Source organism: Blennius ocellaris (genome assembly GCF_963422515.1).
Source record: "Blennius ocellaris genome assembly, chromosome: 10".
Taxonomy (NCBI): Eukaryota; Metazoa; Chordata; class Actinopteri; order Blenniiformes; family Blenniidae; genus Blennius; species Blennius ocellaris.
In genome coordinates this window covers 10,576,409-10,596,238 of record NC_137659.1, presented here as the reverse complement: position 1 = coordinate 10,596,238, position 19,830 = coordinate 10,576,409, and the positions used below count along the sequence as shown (strand labels likewise).

Sequence of the window (19,830 nt, the reverse complement as noted above, 5' to 3'; positions counted from 1 at the left end):
TAAAACAGATTTAATTTTCGATTAAACACTTTAAAACCTGTCTACATGCAGCTTAATGACATTACAATCCTTTCGGGTTTTCAAACGGTATAGAAACTGAGCAGTTTGCCCAGAGAAATCTCTTCACATTCAGCCCAGAGGCAAGTAAATGACCTCTGATGTAACAATCATTAAAGTGTGTACTTCTAACTCTGAATGTTTTACTTCCTTAATGTAATGTTTAACTTCTGAAAGGAATCTTTTGAATGTGCAACTTTTATACTCATTTACCCCGTGTACTCAAAAACTGATAAGATTCAAGGAACCGGTATTTTCTGTTGACATTAAATACATGAATGTGTGAATGTAGCTTGTTAAAGTTCACGAGGGGGCGAAGGCAGGGTAAACTTCATCAGTCCATCACAGGACAAAGAGTGATAGTCTCCACTTGATCACATTTACGTTTAAAATTGAGTTTCCCTATCTCCAAGTTAATTCCTAGCAACAGTACGGTAGTTACTATGAGAAGTCAAAGTACAGTAATCTGGGGTTGAAGGAACTGAATTGTCTCAACAAAACTGAATTAGTTAAAAAACAAACAAAAGGGCTACTTTTAATATTTTATTGCAATTTATTCCTTTACAGTTGAACCAAAGAGTATAAAAAACGGACATTAAAACAGAGACACGAGAACAAACGAACCCACTGATGAGAAAAGTACACGCACCGAACTTAAAAACAATGGCTGTCTGGAGCTGAATCGCTGTCCTCACATTAAGACATGTCCGTCGAGCTGTCGTCTCTGAGAACATCAACGTTCCTGCCTCCCCTTGCAGACCAGTAAAAACACAAGCCCACCCCTACTGCTAGTTATTCCCGTTACTGTGACACTGGCAGAGATAAACCGATTAGAGCAGATTTAGGAAGGATGTGAGGACTGAGTGTTTGTGGAACCATGCTTCTGTGTGTGAGTGTGTGTGTGTGTGTCTGCGCTTCTATCTACAACATGAGTGTTAAAACAGGAGTCCAAGTTCCTACAGGAAGCTGCAAGAAAGCTGCATGCGTCGCTGTGATCCGCGTCTACGAGTCTTCATCACCGTTGACACTGTCGCCGTCGTCATCTCCTTCCACGTGCTCTCCTTCCTCCTCCTCTTCCTCCTCCCTCTCTTGACTCTTCACCTGTAAAAGCACGTTAGGACTTAATAATGGCAGAGGATTCTTCAGTCTGTAGCTATGAGCGTTCACATTGTGTTCCACAGGTGGAACCATTGACGCACTTTGCTTTATAGCTTCAGCTACCACTTTTAGCAGCGCCCTCTGCTGGCCAGCGGAAAAACTACAATAAAAGAAGATCCAGGTCTGCTCACCTCTTCCTCCTCCAGCAGGTCTCCCTCCTCCTCCTCTTCCTCATCCTCCTCCTCATCAGAGTCGTTCATGTCCTGGCTCTCCCGGTCTCTCTTCAAGCCGTCGTCCTTCTTGCTACTCGGGTGTGGAGGTGAGGTCACTTCCCCTGGCTCTGTCTTCGAGCTCTTAACTGCTGTCCAAAATGGCGGTACATTAGTCAATGTTTTCTTTTAATAGCAGACAAAAGTGTCATTCGTGGAGGGATTATGGAGCTTAATGTGTAACAATAGTTTTGCTTCAGCAGATTTTAGTTTCATCTAAAAAACTGACGCTTTTGATGAATTTGACGTCAAACACCTTGAATTAAAGTTTTCCTCGTACCTGACTTCTTGCTGTGGTCCTTCTCCATGCGCTCCAGGCTCTCCAGCAGGTCGTCCACTTTGCTTTTGATCTGGGTCAGTTCTCGTTTGATGGTCTGAAGCTCATCCACTTTCACTGCAGTGAACAGGGAGCAAGGCTTTGTGAGATTCTACACACTAAAAGTAGATGCTGCCACGTTTTCATGACAGACACTGGATCCAGCTGTAACCGTTTGTTGGTTTCATTCATGCCAAGTTTTATTTATTTATTTATTTATTTTTAATCCTCTGCTCATTATTGACAGTGCCGTAGCCTCATTTCACATGCTTGTGTTAAAATAAGCCCCGGTACAATTGTTACGTTAATGTGGGCTGTTTGTGGAAGTGTGAACGCTGTAGTGCGCTGGTGTAGTTAGATAAAGGTCTGTCTGAAGTGTGAATGGAGCACAGGCCAAACCCAGGACGCAATACGTTTTTCGGTTTTAACGGTTTCAGACCCCAGAGCAGATGTGTCTCCTTTCCTGACAATCCTTGGTTCCTGCCAGCTAACCGTGCCACAAGCGACACACTCACTGGTTCTGGATGAAGTCCTCTGGCTGCTCTTTGACGAAGAGAAGCTGCTCTTGGTTCGCCGGCTGCTTCCTCCGCTCAGGCTGACCCGGGGGCGTTTGGATGGGATCACTGCCCGTGACAGAGGGGGAGGGGGAGCCGGCACACGGGACGGGTACGAGTACATTCTGGTACCGAACAGTGAGAGCAGAGTGAATAATTAAAGTCTTTTCGGAGATGCCACGCTCGGGCCATTGAATTCTGTGACACTTTTTTCTCACCTGTCGTAATAATCTCTCTGGAAATCGTAGTCCAGGTCAAACGAGGAACTGCTGCTGAGGTAAAAAAAACAAAGACAGATGTCATAAAGTCTCACAGCCTCACTTTGATTTTCCAGTTCTGCTGAAAGTCAGGTGATTTCTAGTCACAGTTCTTTTCCTGGCAACATTGTTCATCTACTCAGTAGCTCCCCCCCCAAAGACAACAATGGTTTCAATTGTAACATTACTGCTGACTAACCTGTACATGTCTCCGGCTGAGCGTTTGGTGGTTTTGGACCGGTGTGGCTTCGGTTCACCAGCCAAGTTGATGTCTGACAAAAGATTAAAATGTTGAAAGCAAATTAAAATGACAGTTCTAACAGTGCAACCAAAACAATCGGGGGGGGGGGGGGGGGGGGAGGTTGGCTTGGTTAAAAGGAGGAGTCCATGTAAAAATATTTAAGCACTGACCAAGCACTTGTCCAACAATCATCCGCCCGTCCTCCCCTCCCACGGCAGAGCGGGCGTTCCTCTCGTTGGCGTACTGAACGAAGGCATAGCCTTTGTGGACAGAGCAGCCAACAATTTTGCCGTACTTGGAGAAGATGGCCTCGACGTCGGCCTTGGTGACCAGCAGGGTGTTGAGGTTTCCGATGAAGACCCGGGAGTTGAGGGAGCGCGGGTCGGTCTTGTTGGTGACGTTGCTGCTGGCCATCAGGCTGGAGGTGGAGGGTGAGCGGCTGGCAAAAAGACAAGAGATGCACACATAGACATACATTTCCCAAATTTAGTGGCACAATTTGAAACCCTTGCCACGTGAGCCGCTCCTCCTGCCGACGCCTGCAAGTCAGGACACCGTCTATTATTTCCTTCCAGACTGACAAATACTCGAGTCAAATGAATATTAAAAAAAAACAAGCACTTAAATGACACCAGAAGCCTGAAATCCACCAAGATCACAAGCAATCATAGTAAACTGCACAGGGCTGATACCAAACTAATCATCTGAGTTCAATGCCTAATGATATAAAAATACACATTACATTGACAGAGTTTAATGTAAGAGTGCAGATACTCTTGAATTGAGGAAAAAGTTGAATATGAATGAACTGTGGTGTGATGTTCTCATACTGTTCAAACGCCTCTGCTAGAAAACAGCTGAGCATAAACAGTCAGACATTTGTCAGCGTTATCCGTTTTATCTCAAGACTACTACTTCAACACACATCCGTCACCCTGCCTTAAGAGCCGATGTTGATCTGAAGATGCGGGTGGAGATTGTTCAAACATGTCAAAGTGAATGCATTGCAATTATTTCACCATCAAACCGGGTGAATTATTTCTAATCATACAGAAACCTTGAGGCTCAGAGACGGTGAACCAATTAATCCAGTGATGGGACAACTTCCTGTTAACCCGGTTTAAAGTCAACAACTATACATGACAGTCATGTGAAACCAAGACTCTAGTCTGATTTTTAACATTACATAACACAGGCTTTTCCCAAGCCAACGCTTGATGTGGTTTTTGATAAACTTGGATTTGTCTGGATAATTTTTTTAAACATTGATGTAACATTTTGAGTTGGTCTGTTGGTGCTTTCTGTGCCATGGGGTCTATGAAATGCAACTAAGAGTGTGTGATTTTTGTTTTACAGGATTATTCAGGTGAAGAGCAGCAATTAAGTGTTTATGTGGAGCACACCAACACCTAATCTATGAAACCTGTTTGCTGTGAAGCCTACAGCCTCCCGTGTTGAGTTTATACAAGTGAAATAAACAGGAAAACATCAGCGGAATTGACAGTAATCCCCATCCTGGCTGTCTGGTGGGGTTTAACATTCATCACTCACTCCATAGCGTCTGTGTGCAGGGCGGTCGTCTGTCTGAGGTTTGACACTGTGGGCTGGGTTCAGTTCAGTTTGGGCTGGTGTCTCGACCTTCACCTTCGCCCCTCTCGATTTATACTGAGGTGACAGAAAACACACCTCAGTCAAACTGAGCAGGGTTATTTTGTACCAAATCTTACCTGGTGGGCATGTGTGCAGGAGTCAGTGGTGAGGCAAACATATTCCCCACACAGCTCAACAAAAGAGAAGGAGCCGTGGGATCCTTAAAGATTAGAACTAGGCCTCAACGTACGCGCGTGATGATTATTAGTAGTAGTAATCTGGAACGGATAAGTGTATATGAGCTACGTGCAGTGCCAGAATGGCTAAAATAAACACTGTATTCATCAACAAGAACTTAATCTGGGTTGGCTCAACTGTTTCAGTGTGTACCAATTAACATTTTCTTTTAAAAAGTATCATCTGCAGCCTATTTAATTCATAATTTCTAACCTACGAATTGTTACATATCAGACTGGTTCATGTGACCATTTGAGGAAAAATAACAAGCCTAGAGGTGGCACATTAACAGAGAATAGTATTTGGTGTATGTGTGTGGTGCTGCGAACAGTCTAAACAAACATTTATTGAAAGCAAGTACTGCATGTGGGTGGAGGTGGGGATCCCTCACATAATCAAGAAACAAGTGTGCTGCCTCACTACATAGAACAAACACTACAACTCCTTAATAGAATTTGAAGCAAACCTGCATCTTGCCATCATTTCAATTCATCTTAAAAATCAGCAAGAGTTGAACCATCAGCATTACAAGAACTGTTAATTTGTCAAACAACAGAGTTGTCATGAATTAAAGTGTGAAACGTGTTTCAATAATTTTACAAATAATCAAGACCGAATCCATCAAGACCATAATTCCTTGTCCCATAAACAGTACAGTGGTGTTCTTTTAAAGTATTTTGTTTTGTCGATATAAATTATGACTCATGTACCTTTGAATTGTGAAGGACAATGATACATCTGGTGGAAAGAGTGATTCCATATTTATAAAGATTCAACATCTTACAGACAAACATGTATTAATCAGACAATGTATGATTGTGGACATATAGCATGTAGAGACAATACTGGAAAGGTAAATCTCCCACCGATGCGTTTGATTGTGTTGTTTTCACTGATGTGGTTGAAGTCGTGAGTGAGTCTGTGGCCCAGGAGTGATTGTACAGGCGTGATCTGATTCTGATACACAAACAGGCATAATACTCTTTCATGTGAAACGTTTAATCAAGAGTGTGTTTAGCAGCGTTATGCAACATGAAACCACTGGCAGTCCAAAACTTCCAAAATCAGAAGGAAAAAAAAACACTTCGTAAATGGAGGGCGAAAAAAAAAAAAAAAAAAAAAAAAAAAATCACGAAGAAAATCTACTCCACAAAAAACCCCAACTGTCCAGGCCAGAAAATTGAAGTCTAAGGATTATCCGAAAAAGGGGAGAGAAAAAAAATTACCTAAACCATCCACAACACACGCCGATGGCGCCACCTGCTGGAATCTGTTTGATACACAGGCCCTGCGCCAGCCTCGGAAGCCCAAAGCCGGCTAGCATTGCGAAACGTTAGCCAACCACTACATTGAAAAGCATGAAAAATACACCAACGTCAGACCAGTTCGTCTTTTCCTCGCAAAAAGAAAAACAATGCCTGCAAAATTCTGATAAATTGGCCGTCGATATTCTGCAATCAACCGGGGACGTGAGGATGACGCTGCGGCTACCACATCAACGTTGTTAGCTTCGCGCTAACGTTAGCTGGCCGGCGAGCCAAAAACAAATCAGTCCCATCAAAGAAAAGTCTTCACAATAAACACTACAAAAATCAAGCTACACACACTTGCAGAAAAATGTAAAACTGTAGCTAGAATGCATCCAAAGCGTCGTGTTTCTAAACCAGCGTGTGTGCTTTATTGAAGGGAGGGAAGGGGGGGTGAGCTAGCTACCTCAGCTAGCCAGCACATTACGTCCACTCGCAAAATAGAGGAAAAAAAAAAAAAGCGTAGAAAAAATCCAAAAACAAAAGAAAAAGGAAGGAAAAAATGAAAAATGTCTGGTAACAAAATACTCACCACGACCTGTACGAGCAAAATGGCTTGGTTTGGATAAAATCTGTCAAATAGTTACTTAGGTCGTCCTTTTAGAGCACGAGCGATTCGCCCCCCTCTGAGCCGCGAGCGAGCTTTCTTTTAGCTTCTGAGCTAACGTAACGGGCGATGGCGCAGTCCTCTCCGGGAGCGCTGGTTTTGCAGCAGAGAGTCGTCTAAAAGGGCGGGGTTAGTAACAGAAGGCTCCCACAGGGCCCTGGGGTTCAACGGTGTGACTCGGTGATAATAACATACAGAGCTGTTGTCTGAAAATCTGAACGCCGAAATAATCAGATTTATCGCATTTTAGGAGTACTTTGCCTCCAATCTGTGCGTTCAGCGAACTAATTGGCAGCTTTTTAAAGTTGCTACACATTTCTGATGAATTATATTTAATTTTCGGAAGCGAGAGCAGGACTCTAAGCACGCTTCTGCTTCGAAGATACAAATTTAAAACCTTGCAAAAACGTTTTCGGCAGCTTTGTGTACACACTGTGACACTGTGTCTTTGCAGGAGTGTGTTATTATTTTTAAGTTTAGTTTATCAAATAATTTTTATTTATTGTTTTATTTTCTTAGTTTGTGTTGTTTTACAGTTAAACAAGTAAACCTTTTGGTTGGTAGTTGTTCTTTTTTTTTCTTTACCTTTGTGTGATTACTTTGAAGTTTTTTTGATTTGAAATAACCGTTGTAATTGCATAGTTGTTTGGTGACTTTCTAACTGGAAATCTGCAGTCATTTTAGCCATAGGCATTTGAACTGTGCACTTTGTTGACCCCTTTAATATATAACATATTTTTTTAATGTGAACCAACCAGGAGGTGGCGATGTTGTTATACGATGTATGCATGCGAAAAGCAAAAACAACAATCTGCCTTTGGCAACAGGCTGAAAAAGATGATTGCTCAAGATACAGATCTGTTAAACAAAACATACTCAAAAGTCTCTAAGCACAAGTGAAACACGTTGGACCAATGAATGATGTTTTTGCCATTTCTTTTTAATTTAAGCAGTCTCCTCTATATGTTTTCCATTGATGCATTTTCTGTTTATTTGCGGCTCAAAAATGTGATTCCAAGAAAGATTTGTAAGGCGTTTTTAGAGGCTCCAGTGATAAATATCAGTAAACCACGTTAAACAAACTGACTGGAAAGGAGCCATACAAATACAATTAAACTGAATAATTGATTGGCTGATTGCATCGTTTAATTTTAATTTTTGACATGCTTGTGATGCAATTCACCTCAAATCTGCAGGAACATAAAAAAAAACAACCTTTGTTTATGTTTTTGTGTCTCTTACTTCTTGTTGATTAGATTTTGATCTATAGGTGATTTATTTGCAAAGCCTTTTTTTAAATAACTTGAAAAAAATAACAAACCTTTACACCAAGTCTTGTGCTTTAGACCAAATAGACAGTGAGTGGAGGCTACCAGTACCAGCTGATTTTGGTGTTAGCAGATGAAACCCCCTCTGTCCCAAGTTTTCATGGAGAATATGTTCTTTTGTGAATTGTTGTCATCCATCTGGTTTTGTTTGGAACAAAGTCCCCAAGGACATGTTTACAGATCTGTGCATCATCTCGGGAATCAGAAATGTAACTGACTTGCAGCTTTGCTGTGTCATCATATATACATAGATGAAAGGTTGCTCTTGTTGTATTCCTCCTTTGTGTATTCCTGTCTGTGTTAACAGAGTGAAGATGGACGGACAAAATATTTAACAAGCTGTCATACAAAGTGTGTGAGAGGTACAAAAATGGGAGCAACAGAGCATTCTTTTCACCTTCTGCATGTTGGCACTGGTGGTGATTGAGTGCTAAGGATGTCATTAGTCTTCACCCCAGTATAAATTATACACAACTGAGATGCCATAGGAAACTGTTCAGACCAGAAACCAGAATATGGTCAGTGTGTGGTCAGTACTGAGCACGTCAAACATGCTGCGCACAAAATTATAGGGAAACCACTGGAAATAAAAAATATTACAAAGTGAAGAGAAGCTCAATATGAAGTCACTTTTAGTCATTACATATGAATAGTGGTAAACCATATGTGAGAAGGAGCCATAAAACACTAGTCTGGCACATGCATAAAATCAGTTTTTTATGCTCACATCTGGAGCTCGTTCAAGTTTGATGACTTGTTTTGGTCAAAGAGCAGCAGGTGCTAATGATCGCAGGAAGCTAAGTTTAGTTGCACTGTGTGTGTCCTCAATCTATCATAGCATATGATCGATCTATGGACCTACAGTACCTACATCCATCCACAAACCAATAATTCCACTCATACAATCAATCAATCAATTAATCAATCAACCAGTTAATCAATCAATCAATCAATCAATCAATCAATCAATCAATCAATCAATCAATTCAGAACGTAAGACAGCAATGCACAAATTATGCTTTTAAAACTAACTGATGTGATTTGTCTCAGAGGGATCGTTTGTGAAATTTCTTGTACTTGAGGCAGAAGTTGACCAATCAAGCTGGAAGATATCATTTTTCTATAATAAAGAAAGTAGGAGAAAGGAGGAAAACGCAGTTGCTTCAGCACGCAGCACTGCCAGGTGACAGTGAATATGTTTGTTTTTGAATTTAAACTGAATTTGTGTGCTGCACAGGACTAACGTCAGACAGACAATCACACGTTCACACATTCATGGGAATTTCAAATCATTATTTAACGCCAAATGCTTCAAAGACAGTGGAAGGAGAGTCATGCACAGGGGGGACATGCAAACGCAACACAGAAACTTTGTGTAGATTTATTTTTAGGCATTTTTTTTTTTTACTAGTTGCTCTCGCGTCAGCTTCAGTATTTTAACTGTGTTTTTATTCATTTCACCGCTTGTGATATATTTCTATATCATCACTGTGAGCCTGTAGTGAAACAGGAAAGTACAGCGAGGACGCAGTAACGTAAAAGGACCATAACACATGCAGACGCTGGGGGTACTACTGGGATGGGAGTGCGCGCGCAGCAGAGCAGACGCAGCAGCAGCAAGTGAGCGGAGCGCTCTGTACTACAGTGGGAAGTACAATCCGCGTGCAGCCAGCGCGAGGCACACATCGACTAACAAGTTGATGAGTGGACACAAACAACACGGTAAGAAAATCGCTCACAACTCTTCTGAACTGGCACAACTTGAGCCGTCATTTACTTCTGTATTTCGCGTGGTTCATGTTCAGTTTTAGGCATTAATAGTTTTGACAAAACTCTTTTTAAATCATTGAAAGACTTGCTTTCCTCTAACACTGAGAATTAATTATATCTGAGACATGAACCATGTGTTGGTGGATGAAAATGCCCTCTCACCTGCCAAAAGTTATCGATAAATGAGAGAAAATTCTTAAGAAAAATCCAATTGTAATGCGGTTTGTGATTACCTCGGGATTCACACAATAACTTGTGTTAGTATTGCAATAAGAAATTGCTCATTAATGTACGCTGGTGAACTAATTCTTTAATGGTTTCTTATGTTGTGTTTCTCTCTTATTACTCATGGGACTCTTCCTTTCCACTCATCTGCAGCCCACTGATTTATGTAATGTTGCTGGAATGAAAAGTGCTGTGCAGGGGGTGGAAATCTGGCTTACTGAAAGTCAAACAGATGAGGAGGCTTGTTTTAATCATTAGTCTCATGGTATCTCTGACATTGAGCTTGTACTGGGGAATAATGGTTTATGCTCTCAAGCCTCAGTCAATCTTTCTCATGGCGCAGAGGTGTGTGCAACAAGGGTCAAATCACAGCTAATTTGATTGCTGACCTCATCTAATCTCATATGCATGGCTATTAACTGGGTAACAGATGACGTTTGCGCCGCTTCGTAAAGTGCCAAATTACATTAAAATGCATCTAAGAGGTTGATTGAGCTCTTGATCAATACCAATGACTCAACAATTGTTTGACCAGATGCTCAGATTGTTTGCTCAAGTGTTCAGATGGAGCATGGCACTGCGAGAGGGAAGCAGCAGTAAGCCAAGATTTGTTTCGACCTAGAATATTTGTTTGGCCTGGCAGATGTATTGTATGTTCGCCTCAGTTTCACACCAGGGGAAGAAAATAACAAAAGCATTTCAGTTTTACTGGACTGTTTTCCTTTTGCTGACTTTTCAAAATGTAAACAACAGATTTAAGATGTGTCATTGGGTTACGGCAGGGCTGGATCAACCTCCTGATGAGCCCTTGGGGTAAAAAGTATGGTTGGGCCTCAATTGGCCTTTGCAAAAGAATAGGACATTTAAATATTTAAGCAGCAGTTTAGAGACCAGCCAATCCCACACAGTTCAATTGATGTTTTTATTGATGCAGATTTTTTTTTTTTAAAGCAGAAAGGCCCAAAAATAACAAGTAAAAGCGTTTTGTTTGCAAACATATTCTACTGTTCTGGTATCGTAAAGCCTTAATGTTATTTTTGGTTAACCTTTTATGAAGTAATAATTTGTTGTAGGCTGCCAACATCATCATGCATCTTCAATTTAAAAAGAAAGAACTTTGAGAAGGTGTTTGTTTGAATTGGTTCCTGCATATGCTGGGCATTGATTTTTGTCTTACTAGATTGGATGGCGTGCTGTTGCATGATGCTGTAAGGTTAGATGTGGATTTAAAGCCATAACCTGCATCTCCACAGCACCTTTCTATTTCACCTATATTTTGCCCAGAAGTCATATTGAGTTAAATGTTTAAATTAAAGACAATGAACTTTGCCTGTGAAAATCAGAAAGATTTTCTCCTTGGCAAAAAAAAACCCAAAACAACTTATGGTACCCTGAAATTATTTGATGAATATAATTGTTTCTAGGCAGCTCGAGATTTTGCAAATCTCTCCACATACATTCAAAAACAAGCACTTGGAGGAGAAAAACGGGGAGCTCACAGAGATAAGAAGATCAAGATTGTTTAAAAACCTTTCCTGTTATTGCTTTGTAATCAAAAGTATAGAATTGCTGTTTTATACCCAGTGAGGTGCAACGAGATCAGTGTGTGTAACCTGTGTGACCCAGAGCTGTTTTTGCTGCTGTGATTCATTTAGAAAAAAGTTTAGACAAAACACGTTTAACCTTTTAAAACAATAACACAATTTATAAAGTTGCATATTTAGTTTTGCTATACATACAAAAAACTGCATCTTAGGTTGAAGTTCAAAAGTTTTAGTCTTTCTATATTTAATGACATTTTTAGCCACTTTACACTTTTTTTTTTAAACAGTTTTAATTGAATTAGTTGTTTTAGCCATTTTTTTCCTCCACTTCTTAATGGATATGCTGTTGCATTTACAATTAAAATAAAACTATTTTAGTTTCCGTAACTATGGATGATTTCCTTTTTCGAGTATTTTTTATTTTCTTGTTATTTTAGGTCATTTCCTTAAAACTGCAGTATTTATGATATTAACATCAAGATGCAGTTTACCTTGAATTCAATATGCATTATGAGGCTACATGCATTTATATGTGACTGGAGTCAATGTCTGTGAATCTTTCACAATTTTTCCTGGATATTAAAGTAGAACACTTTATCGCAAACTAAAACCTTTTTTTCCACTTTTGTTACTTTGTTTTCTATTTGTGCATTAAACATAGGCTCATTGTTGAACAAAATGCTTAAGCACCTGCATGATGATAGCCTTTCAGATGGCTTTACCCATGCGTTTCATAGCTGCAACCAAAAATCTTACAAGGCATGACATTATAGTTCAGACTCCCGCCTCTTGGTTTACCTCAATTGTGGGTTCTTTGTTTGGCTTGATTCACACCGTCTCCTCCTGACAGTGAATGTTGAGATGTGTTTCCTGCTTGAATTCTGAGAAGCACTGGCATAGACTCTCATCTGTGGTGCTGTTGGGGATTTCTGCAGCTCTGTTTAAGCACAGAGAACATTTGGTCTTTTCCAGGAGCTTCTTCTTTCCTAAGGACATGGAGTATTTGATGATTATTGTGTGTTTACTACAAGAATCTCTGGACATTGTTGAGGTTTTCTGGGGTCGTGATATTTTGTAATGCAATGTTGGACAGTTATTTATCTTTACTTAGTCTGACAAGTCTTAAAATAACATACAAGAGGAATTTTGGAAGGAAAAAAACCCTGATACGCGAGATTAAAACCCCTAGGTAACAGCCTAATCAAACCTGCTGATACATTTTCCATTTACTAGCAATGTAGTTGCTAACCTGAACACCCTCTCTGATCTCTAATTTGCCTATACATTACAGTAAAGCAGAACCCTGGAGGTCATGCTGACTCTCACAAATGTATAAAAGCAGGAGCTTGCAGAATAAAATAGACAATGCAGTTTCTTGGGTCTATGCAAATCTTATTATAACTTTCTTTGACAAATTCAGAGCAGGCAAAACCTCAGGCCCCCTATGATCCCTGATACCGCCCCTCGAGTAGCCCAGTTTGGGAAGTACACAATAACCCTTTTCTCAAAATTAAAAAAAAAAGAAACTTGCAGAAAGACACAATGAAAGCAGAAAATGGGAAACACAAAATAAAGTATGTAATGATGGATTCAGTCTGTCTTGCCTTAAAAAATCTTTTTATGCTGAAAGTTTACCGATTTTAACAAATAGTACATTCGTTTTTAGTTAAAGGAATGTTTAGATGGAAACGACTCATTAATTCCCTGCAGTGGCCTGTAGGAGTCACTCAACACTTTGTTCTTGAAGTTGCTTTAACATTCGTGTTTACATTACTCATAACAAGATGATCTAATGTATTTAATGAGGGGCTCATAGTCACAAAGTAACTTGGGTCATATGGGGTGGATTAGTGTCAGGCAGGAAAATAATTTGCTCTGGTAGATAAATATTTGTTACCATGTCTTAAAAAAAAAAAGAAAAGCACAGCCCGGAGTCCCAGTTTGTCACATCCGATCTCGGGCTACTTGGAGCTGTTGTTTTCTGACAGCTGTTCCCGTATTCATAGCAAGCTGCTGAAATGGTTCGTCACTTGTTTTCCTCCGTGCTCCAGTCCCTACATACCTTTCACGGACATTAACAGTGATTGCCCTACAAGCAGAGCTCATTTTGGTTTGATTCAGAAATATTATTATTGGCCAGAATTGTGGGCTCTTTTGCAACACCTTAGGGTGACACAGCTGGGTAATACAACCCGCTGCGAGTATCAGAGGTAACTGTTTCAACATTTGTTTCTGGGGTGTATCGAGTGCAGGCCGGTGTCTTTTTGAATCCTGTTTACGTTGGGAAATTATTTGGACTCCCAGGACTTTTCTTCTTAGCAAAGTCCAGGTAATTAGTCTGATTGTAGCAGATACTCTCGCTGTAAAGGAAGAATATAAACCCCAGATTCTCGCTTGAGGTTGTTCTGACTGTACATCTGTCTGTGGAAAGCAAATGTGTTGTGACCAAACCAAAGGCAGCGAAATCTTCTTTTGATACGTTGACGTTTGTTGTTTGGTATTTTACTATGCAGCACTAAATGTCTTTTATAGATTTAAAATGCAAGACTTCAGTGTGGTCTTCACTATTTATCCTAATATACAACAAAAGGAAAGTTCACTGAATGTAAACTCATTGTAATGGCTTTATCCCTCAGCATTTATATGCATTGTGTGGATCAAAGTGTCGGGGAAAATATAAACAATATAGCACTAATTGTAAATGGAAGCAAAAAGAAAATACCTCATGTATTGATTTCTGTATTTTCTTTCCCCAACTGTCAGTCGAGATCTTTAAGTCATTACTTTTTTTTTTTTAGCAAAATCAAAAGAATAAAATGGTTGATGTTTGTGCATCAAATATAAATCTATATATTCACTTCAAACATGAATGATATGCAATGGTCTATATAAGAGACATGTTTTCTATGGATGCTTTTACACTGGAAGGCACATAGTTCATTGAAATGTTATTTTCATTTCAACATAAAGCTGCGTAAATTGAGTTATTTCCATTCAGTAGCTAATGTGCAATCTGATCAATTATCTCATCAGGAGCATAAATCCACTTTATGACTGGGAAACTGGTCTTGTTTAGCCTGCTCTCGTGGTAAATAGTTTTAGTGGTTGGGAAAAGTTTCACTTTATTCACCAACTCATCTTTTGTTTGTGTTGAGTATTCCAGCTGACTTTGTGTGAGCAGTAGGCTGCACCCTGGACAACCCCTGGTTGCAAGTGTGTGCACATAAATACGATCGTACACACCTGCAGACAGTTGAGTGGAACCTTTAATCTACCATACATATCCTGAGATTATGATAGGAAGCTGAAGATCCAGTAAAAGAAGCAGGCACAGGAAGACTCCAAATAGAAAGGCCTCTATTTGGTCTCGAACCCAGTCCCCCCCCTGGCTGTGATGCAACAATGCCAACCACTGCAGCAGTATGTGCCAACTCTGCCAAGTATGATCACCAGATAGTTGCCAGATATGAGTTTCCATTTGTGTTGGTTGGCAGGTACTGATCGGTGTATTTATAGAGCTGTTTTCATTTCTATTGAAAACAGATTGGTGTTGCAACCTCGGGGAACAGCAAGCAATTACAGGAAACGGCAGCATCGATGATATTACACTGAAAATGTCAATAATTGCAGGTTTATGAACAAAATGTCCTTTTGCATGCTATGATGCATCATAGATTCAACATGATAAAGCTCTTTTGTTTTCAGTGCCTGAATAATTTTGAAGATGCAGACACGATATAACACAATATGGTTTATTAGTTTATTTCTCGTGAGAGCTTCGGTGGGGGCTGAAGTTACAGCAGTGCAAGCAGTCAAAGAGCAAAGAGTTGGATTAATTTGATGCAGCAAGGATAAGCAATATCCCAGAACAAAGAGGAATTGTCCTTCAATAATGAGAAAATGAGGAAATTATTCTGTCAAATTAGAGGGTTATTTCTCACAGAGCATGCAGTCACAGCCAGTAGCAACATGATGTACAGTTTTTGCATTAGTTTGTGTTGGGACGAGCGAGAGTACCAGAATCAACATTCAGAAAGTAGTTGCCATATAGTTCAAATATTATTGCTGGGAGCCACCTTAGACTAACATCGAAGCATAACAAATAATGCAGTTAAATTAAAGAGATCTGTCAAGATTAATGACGCCTCACAGAATCTGTAAAGTAAGCGTACAGGGGTTTCCCCGTTTCATCTGCTCTCGGAGGAGAATTTACATTTCAAAGTTTTCTATTCAAGGCTGCAGGGGCTCTGCTGGAGCTATGGGAGGAATATGATGAAGAAAGATGTGAGTTTTCAGGGATTCAGGTTTACTTTGGCATGAAGAAATGTTGCAAAGTTAAGAGTGCAATTTGGAAAAGGTGTGTAAATACACTAATTGTTTTTAAAAGACATCTTATTACGCCTGTTTTCTTTGTTCTTGTGGTGCTCTGCACCTCGTTCCTTCCCACTGCATGTATTTGCAACATGACCCCAAAGATTTCGCTGTCCTTTGGAGAAAGCTATAGTTATCTTCTAGCAGAGGCAGGCTCCATTTGTATGCAGCTTCAGTGGGGCCCTTCCCTTTTCAGTATATTAATTCCTGCACAAATAACTTGACCACGCAGTCAGCGTATCCATCAGTTCTGTTTTATATGTCTTCATCATGGAGAATAAAGTGTAAAACCATTTAACACTGACTTCTACACTAACACTGCTTCCATGCTTCAGATAGACTAGTTACAAATCTCACACACATCTGCTGTTGAAAGGAGGCTGTGTCTAATCAGTGCCACTAAATTCAAAAATCACATAGATTTTTTTTCAAGCAGTCAAACAAATATTTCACATGATCACCTAAAGCCAGGGGCTTAAACTCATATCAGTTCAGGGGCCACATACAGCCCAGTTGTATCTCAGGCCCTGTTTACACAACAAGAATTTCAAGCGAAAACAGAAACCCTGGGTCGTAGTTTGGATGTCCGTTTACACAACAACAGTGCTTGGGGCTACTGAAAATGCAACTTTTAAAAAATGGCTCTCAAGGTGTAACTCATCCAAAACACTCTGACTCTGTATAAATGGAGGAAAACATAGCCTTTCAAAAATGGTTTCCACCTTTTCCAAGGTGGAAACTTTCTAAAACGCCGCATCTCTATGGGGAAAGCAGAAAATGCAACTTTTCCAAAATGCTGCTCCTGTGCATGCGCACCACGGCTGTAGTAAGTAATTTTTCTGCACGAGTGAGTTGATGGACAATAACAACAATGGCGGCCTCCAGAGAGTTTTGACTCCCCGTCCATATTATCCTGGAACTTGGTAGTTTCATAGTTGAGTCACTCCTCATAGCAATCCAACTTTGTCGTCTCGCTGTCCTATACTCACCATTGTTAATGTTTAGTGTATTCTCTGTTTGAATGTGTATGCTGTTTCACTACCTAAACAATCTGCACCCACTCGTGGCTCACCATGAAAATGACACAGTTTTATGTTTCTGTCATTTCCGTGTAAACGGACATCATTGTCAAAATGTTGCTGTGTAAACCTTAGGAATGTCATTTAGTAATCAACTTGTCTTCACACCAGCCTCTTTCAGGCGTCACAGTATACGTACACACCCTGTACTCTGAAGAGGCAGACCCAGAGCAGCTCGAGTCAAATCCTGGTGCAATTGTTGTGTGAAAGCATCTGCAGCAGGATGCGCCACAAGTTTGAGCTTAAAATGCTCTGGTAGACCAATGAGATTTGCATTGTGCCTTGTTCCATGAGCCGATCACTTGTGATAAATCACTGAGATGGAGAATGCCAACATCCTTGGCCAAATGTAGAGCCAAACAAAGAATCTGTGTCTGATCCATATTTTGTTTGATGCCTCCATAAAAATGGAAGAAAAGAACAGTACATATCCAGTGTTTTAGTAAAGACCTCATATAATGAGGCTTTAAACACCAAAGGAACATTCAGGCTTCTTGTGTCGTCATGTTCAGTGGACACGAGAACTTGACGGTCCACCGTTTGTGTGTAGCTTTTACCCCAGGATGAAAAAAGTTGTTGTAAACGTGGAACAAACAAACTTCCATGAACCGATGTACTCTCTGTCCTCCTGGTCTGCACTAACAAGTTTGAAAACTCTCAAACACTGTAGATAAATTCACATGAGCAGATTTATTTAATTCTTTATTTATGTATTTATGATAAATTGCTCTGCTTGTCTTCTTTGTAGTTTCATCATCCACACAGGCTGATTCAGATGGGATTCTCTGTCAGGCTGATTTCTGACCTGTGGTTCGTACGTTTGGTAGCCCTGCTTTAAATCCCTTCCAGAAAACCTTCAGAATATATTGTGTCACTCTCTTTTTTTGTCTTTGAGTCTCTGAAACAACTGAAAACACCCTTGGCATCCATTGTGGTAGGCCAGAATTTCACATGCGGTGTTTTTGAGGTGAACACCTCCGTTTCCCAAAAAGAAAGCTGAATAAAATACAGGATGACAGCTCACTCTCTGTAATCGCATAAAGAGCTTGATTCATCGTAGTTCAAAACAAATTAGTTAAAAACTATTCAGATCCTGATGTTTTCAAAGATACTCAACTTGTAAGGAGGGAGTCATATTGAGTAAATAGATATCATCGATCACAAAATAGGTTAGAATGATTTTAATCACATTAACAGAAGTAAAAGAGAAATAAACAATGGTGATAAATTGTCTCCAAGTGGTTCGGTGATCTTGTGTGATCGAGTCTGTTGAATGCGACTTGTTAATGTAATGTTTATTTGGTCACCACTAACAAGGTTATTTATAGAATTTTCTTAATCAAGATCAATCTCAGGCTCTTTGTGTGCCTTGCTTGTGTTGCTTCTTCCCTGCAGCCTCTCCCAAGACATAATTTAAGAGTGCTGGAAAATGCTGTACAGTCCTAGTCCTCACTGATCCACTGGCTAATTTATTGATGGTTCCCCAAACATGGGCTGTAATAAGCCACTCGAAGTAAAACATAATCTGTTTTCACAGGAGTTTTCTGACCAAATGCCACCCAAAATTTGTTTGGAAAGACGCATTGGAGTCGGTCAGTGCTCGGTCCGTCTCTGAAGAGTTTTAACAGACGTCTCGTGAAGCTGCTCCGATTTCAAGATGCTGGCAGATTTCGAGTCCAAAATTAATCTATAGGCTCTGCTGGTGGTGGCGGTGGTGGTGCTGACCCGGCTGCGTCTGATCCGTGGGCTCGACTCGCACCGTCTTGTGGTTTGGACCGAGCCACTGTCATTTCACTGGAATTTCCTGCCATCTGTACTCAGTCACAGTTTCTCACAGATCCACACCTGCTTGTAAATGTTCAGGTCTGCCAGGAGGAGAGAACAGAGGGGGGAAGCTGAGGTGTGATGGAGGAAGGTGGAAGTTGGGGAAACGATAGAAGACAGTGTGTGTGTGTAAATGAAGACAGATTAATATTGAGGGGTTTAAAAAGAAAAGTAGCAGTGTCTGCATTTGTCTTTACAAACTTGAGTAGTTGCTGCATAAATGGAAATCTTTAGGATTTCTATGAATCACTAAACTAACATTTCAATGTATAACCACTGTTTCTGAGAACTGCTTCATATCTGTGTTGTATGAAGTAGACCAACCTCTCACCTGTGAACAGGTATTCCAGACCAGGATGGTTTGAGAAAACTCCACAATTCCTCTGCATTTCTTGGATTTGCAGAAGGAACAGCAGTTTTGATGTCACCCCATAGGTTTACTTCTCAGCCCAACTTTAATTTAAATTTTGTTCATCTGTAATCAAGAGGCAGCTTGTTTATCAGTGTATTTAGGGTCGTTGTCTTGTTGAAACACTCATTTCAAGGACATTCTGATGTAGGACTGATCCATGAACCCTGGTTTTCCAGTTTAACGCTCTGGAGATCATTTTAGCCAAGCAGGCTATCATGTCCTCCACTGCTTTATACTTTTTCCCTTCTCTGGACAATCTTTGGAGCAACCCATGTTTCTCAGGTTTTCAGTGAGAAATGCATGGACAACATTTGCTGGCTTCATCCTTGAAAAGAGGGCCGATCGATTTAAGCATGTTTCAACTGAACAAATGAACTCATTAACTCCACCCTTCTATTATTCTAGACACTATGCATATCATGAATGTTGGGTCCTTTAGTTTTCTATGACTCAACTACATCTACCGATACATTATTTGCCATGTAGTAATATGATTTCTACCAAAAAAACGAGATTTATAACTATGTGGGATTGGCTGATTCTGCTGCTCGACGGAAAGAAGGCAGATCTTTATCTCAAAATAACCTCTGAACAGCTGTCACCTGATGTGGTGCTGCATTCGTGTCATGTTGCAAGATTTCAACTGCTGTTTCTCATTCACCATTGAGAAGGTTTACCATCAAATTACAACTTAGAGTTTTACTCGTGACGAATCACATTATAAAGATAAACTGTATTATGATA

The 19,830-nt window shown here is 40.2% G+C and overlaps 2 protein-coding genes across 5 annotated transcripts in view; one reads left to right on the top strand and one right to left on the bottom strand.

The window, feature by feature from the left end:
* Window positions 1-604: 604 nt before the first annotated feature.
* LOC308135414 (heterogeneous nuclear ribonucleoprotein C-like) lies at window positions 605-6,555 on the bottom strand. 4 transcript variants are annotated; one of them, XM_080503384.1, is made up of 9 exons: window positions 5,486-6,555; window positions 4,344-4,457; window positions 2,963-3,231; window positions 2,751-2,823; window positions 2,513-2,566; window positions 2,256-2,419; window positions 1,705-1,818; window positions 1,347-1,513; window positions 605-1,158 (listed from the first exon to the last, which is right to left on the bottom strand). In XM_080503384.1, the coding sequence occupies exons 2-9, from the start codon at window positions 4,346-4,348 to the stop codon at window positions 1,060-1,062; spliced, it is 945 nt and encodes a 314-aa protein (XP_080359510.1). In that variant the 5' UTR covers window positions 4,349-4,457; window positions 5,486-6,555; the 3' UTR covers window positions 605-1,059. The 4 variants fall into 4 exon arrangements, with proteins under 4 accessions (XP_080359510.1, XP_080359513.1, XP_080359511.1 ...); XM_080503387.1 differs by having other exon boundaries at window positions 2,513-2,563; XM_080503385.1 differs by having other exon boundaries at window positions 6,333-6,555.
* Window positions 6,556-9,528: 2,973 nt separating this feature from the next.
* glis1a (GLIS family zinc finger 1a) overlaps window positions 9,529-19,830 on the top strand; it is a 44,795-nt gene continuing 34,493 nt past the window's right edge. The window contains exon 1 of the mRNA XM_080503383.1: window positions 9,529-9,583. The gene's annotated coding sequence lies outside the window, so the exon portion shown is untranslated. The remainder of the gene's footprint in view (window positions 9,584-19,830) is intronic.